Source organism: Anneissia japonica, unplaced genomic scaffold, assembly GCF_011630105.1.
Source record: "Anneissia japonica isolate Jap-2015-1 unplaced genomic scaffold, ASM1163010v1 scaffold51172_len2867_cov292, whole genome shotgun sequence".
Lineage (NCBI taxonomy): Eukaryota > Metazoa > Echinodermata > Crinoidea > Comatulida > Comatulidae > Anneissia > Anneissia japonica.
In genome coordinates, this window is record NW_022755246.1 from 415 (window position 1) to 2,867 (window position 2,453).

Sequence of the window (2,453 nt, forward strand, 5' to 3'; positions counted from 1 at the left end):
TAATCCTGCACTGGGGCTTGTCTTCACCTAGCAATGCCACTGTTGCACTGAATGACAATACCGATATGTGCTCAAATATTTGTGAACAAAACTTCCATACATAGCCTAATTGGTTTTGATATTTGGATTTCACGCAATGCAAATAAACAAAGACACTAGATTTGCATAGCAATTTCTTGTGATTGGCATCATTACCTTTTGTTTGATAATCTTCCCCTGCAACTTCAGCCTGTCATCTGACATAATTGTGATAATTTGCAATTCAGCAAGTTTATGTTACCCATGTCTACCACATATGTATGTATATATTAGCATGCATAATCAAAAACATAGAAGCGCATATTCAAATGCGGTAAATTGAATATCACATCTAATGCCAACCAAGTAGCAACGTTTGTAGATTTCTTGGCAAACGAGTCACATTTTGTACTGGCATAAACATAAGTATTTAAAAAAAAATTTCTGATATCTTAGGGTCCATTTTTGGATGTATGCAACTTGTCACACAGGATATAATCACCGTCTCTGTATTAGTAAACTTACATTACAAGGAAGACAGTACATGAAAGTAATAAGTTAGACTTGACTACTATATATTTTGCTTATTTTATTTAATAACTTTACATCTACATTTCATAGCACATTTGTAAAGGCTAAGGACAGCATACAGATTTAAAACTAAAGAACCTAACAAACACATAGTGTATAATATTGATAAATAAATGCTAAATACACAAATATAAAAGTATGAAAGAGCAGAGTTGCATTAGAATGTAGAATAAAGTTGGCTACTTCAAAGAAATCAGAATAAATAAGCAAATGTGTGTATAAATACAATGTGCATATTATAGTAAAGAATTGAAATATATAAGTGGGAGTAAAGAAGTCTGGAAATAGATATTGAAAAGCAACATGTCACCATGGGTGAGGGCCTACAGCCATCTTCTAAATAAAATCTATAAACTTAAAGGAAATCTTTATTTTTCCTTGCATAGAAAATTTTTATCTAAAGAAAAGACCTAGATCTTTGATGACTTCAGCAGTCCTACATCTTTGTTACAAATTCAGAAAAAAAATATTACATATATAAATTTGGAATTATTTCATATCAAGGTGCTGCATGTTTCATGGGATGGATGACAGTGTTTTTATTCAAACGTTTAAAAATATTTTCCAAACTTTTATACAAATAAAAAAAAAAAACTTGCACAGTAGAACAAGAATAAACTTAACTAAAGGCAATGGAATTAGAGTAACTCGTTTGGTAATGACTAAAAACCCAAGCCCCACAGCGTAATCATTGGAATTAGAGTAAATCAAATGGTAATCGTTAAAAGAACCAACATCTCATGAACCTAGTCTCTCCCAACTCTGGAATGGTAAACTGTCAACAAGACTCATTAGGGAGCTTTCGATTCACGACGGTAGACAGAGAAGGACAGTAAATTGAACAAAATATTAATCTGCGCATGCGTATAAGTTCAGTACCTACTGTCTCATTCAATTACAGAACGGTCTTTTCTCGATTTAACATTTGGTCTAAATTTTTGACGTGAAGCGACGCACTGGGAACTTGAGCGTGTATGTGTACGAGCTAACGTCCTGTGCATGGGCACAGTGATCGAAACGAGTTTCAAGAGGACAGGAGGCATCCGTGACGGTCATTTAACTCTCCATACCCATTGTCTACCGCCGTGAATCGACAGCTCCATATTAATACTCATTACTACTTTGAACTGCATAATATTGTATAATGTATACTTTTGTTTTGACTAAATGTTGGTCCAACATAGTATTGGCTGGTTTACAGATTTATCAGAATGTGGTCCTATTAAATACACTACAGGTACTACCACCAAATAAACCCCAGAATTGCAAAACTTGGCATTTGTAGGCAAATATATTGTAGCAATCAACACACATTTGAAGACATCAAGATATGAGCTTGGTCAAATTTAAATTTGAGGGCGTCGTTTTTGGTACCGAGTTTAGACAGGTACTTCTTCTGACATCAACAAAGGATTAACATATTCAAATCCTTCAAACTCTGATTGGTCAATTTCATTTACAATTCTCCTAGAAGAAAAAAAAAGAAGCAGGACAAATTAATGACCTATTTGAAAATATTTTATAATTATTTGTATTCTGAAAATGGAAAATTCTTGTAAGTAAACCAATAATATATATACTGTTTGTGACATATATTTTTGGTTTACTTACAAGAATTTTCCATGATCATACATCCAGAACTGAGCTTATTTTTAATATAGTGCAGCAATTCTTGTTTTGTAATACAGTACATTCACTTAGCTAATGCAGATTAAAAGTCAATGAATTACTACTGGTAAAGTTCAATGTACTTACGGGTCATCTGGTGTGAAGCGCACCGGTTCATTTGTGAATTGTGGGTCAAAGTGCTCCAGATCCCGCTCCCCGTGTAGAGGTGGCTTATA

At 33.6% G+C, this 2,453-nt stretch overlaps 1 protein-coding gene across 1 annotated transcript; it reads right to left on the reverse strand.

Annotated features, from left to right (window-relative positions):
- Nucleotides 1-587: 587 nt before the first annotated feature.
- LOC117123350 (protein kinase C iota type-like) lies at nucleotides 588-2,453 on the reverse strand (the record flags this gene model as incomplete). Its single annotated transcript, XM_033269234.1, is given in 2 exon segments — nucleotides 588-2,076; nucleotides 2,365-2,453. Coding segments are annotated over 2 exon segments (177 nt in total), but the record flags the coding sequence as incomplete, so codon positions are not given.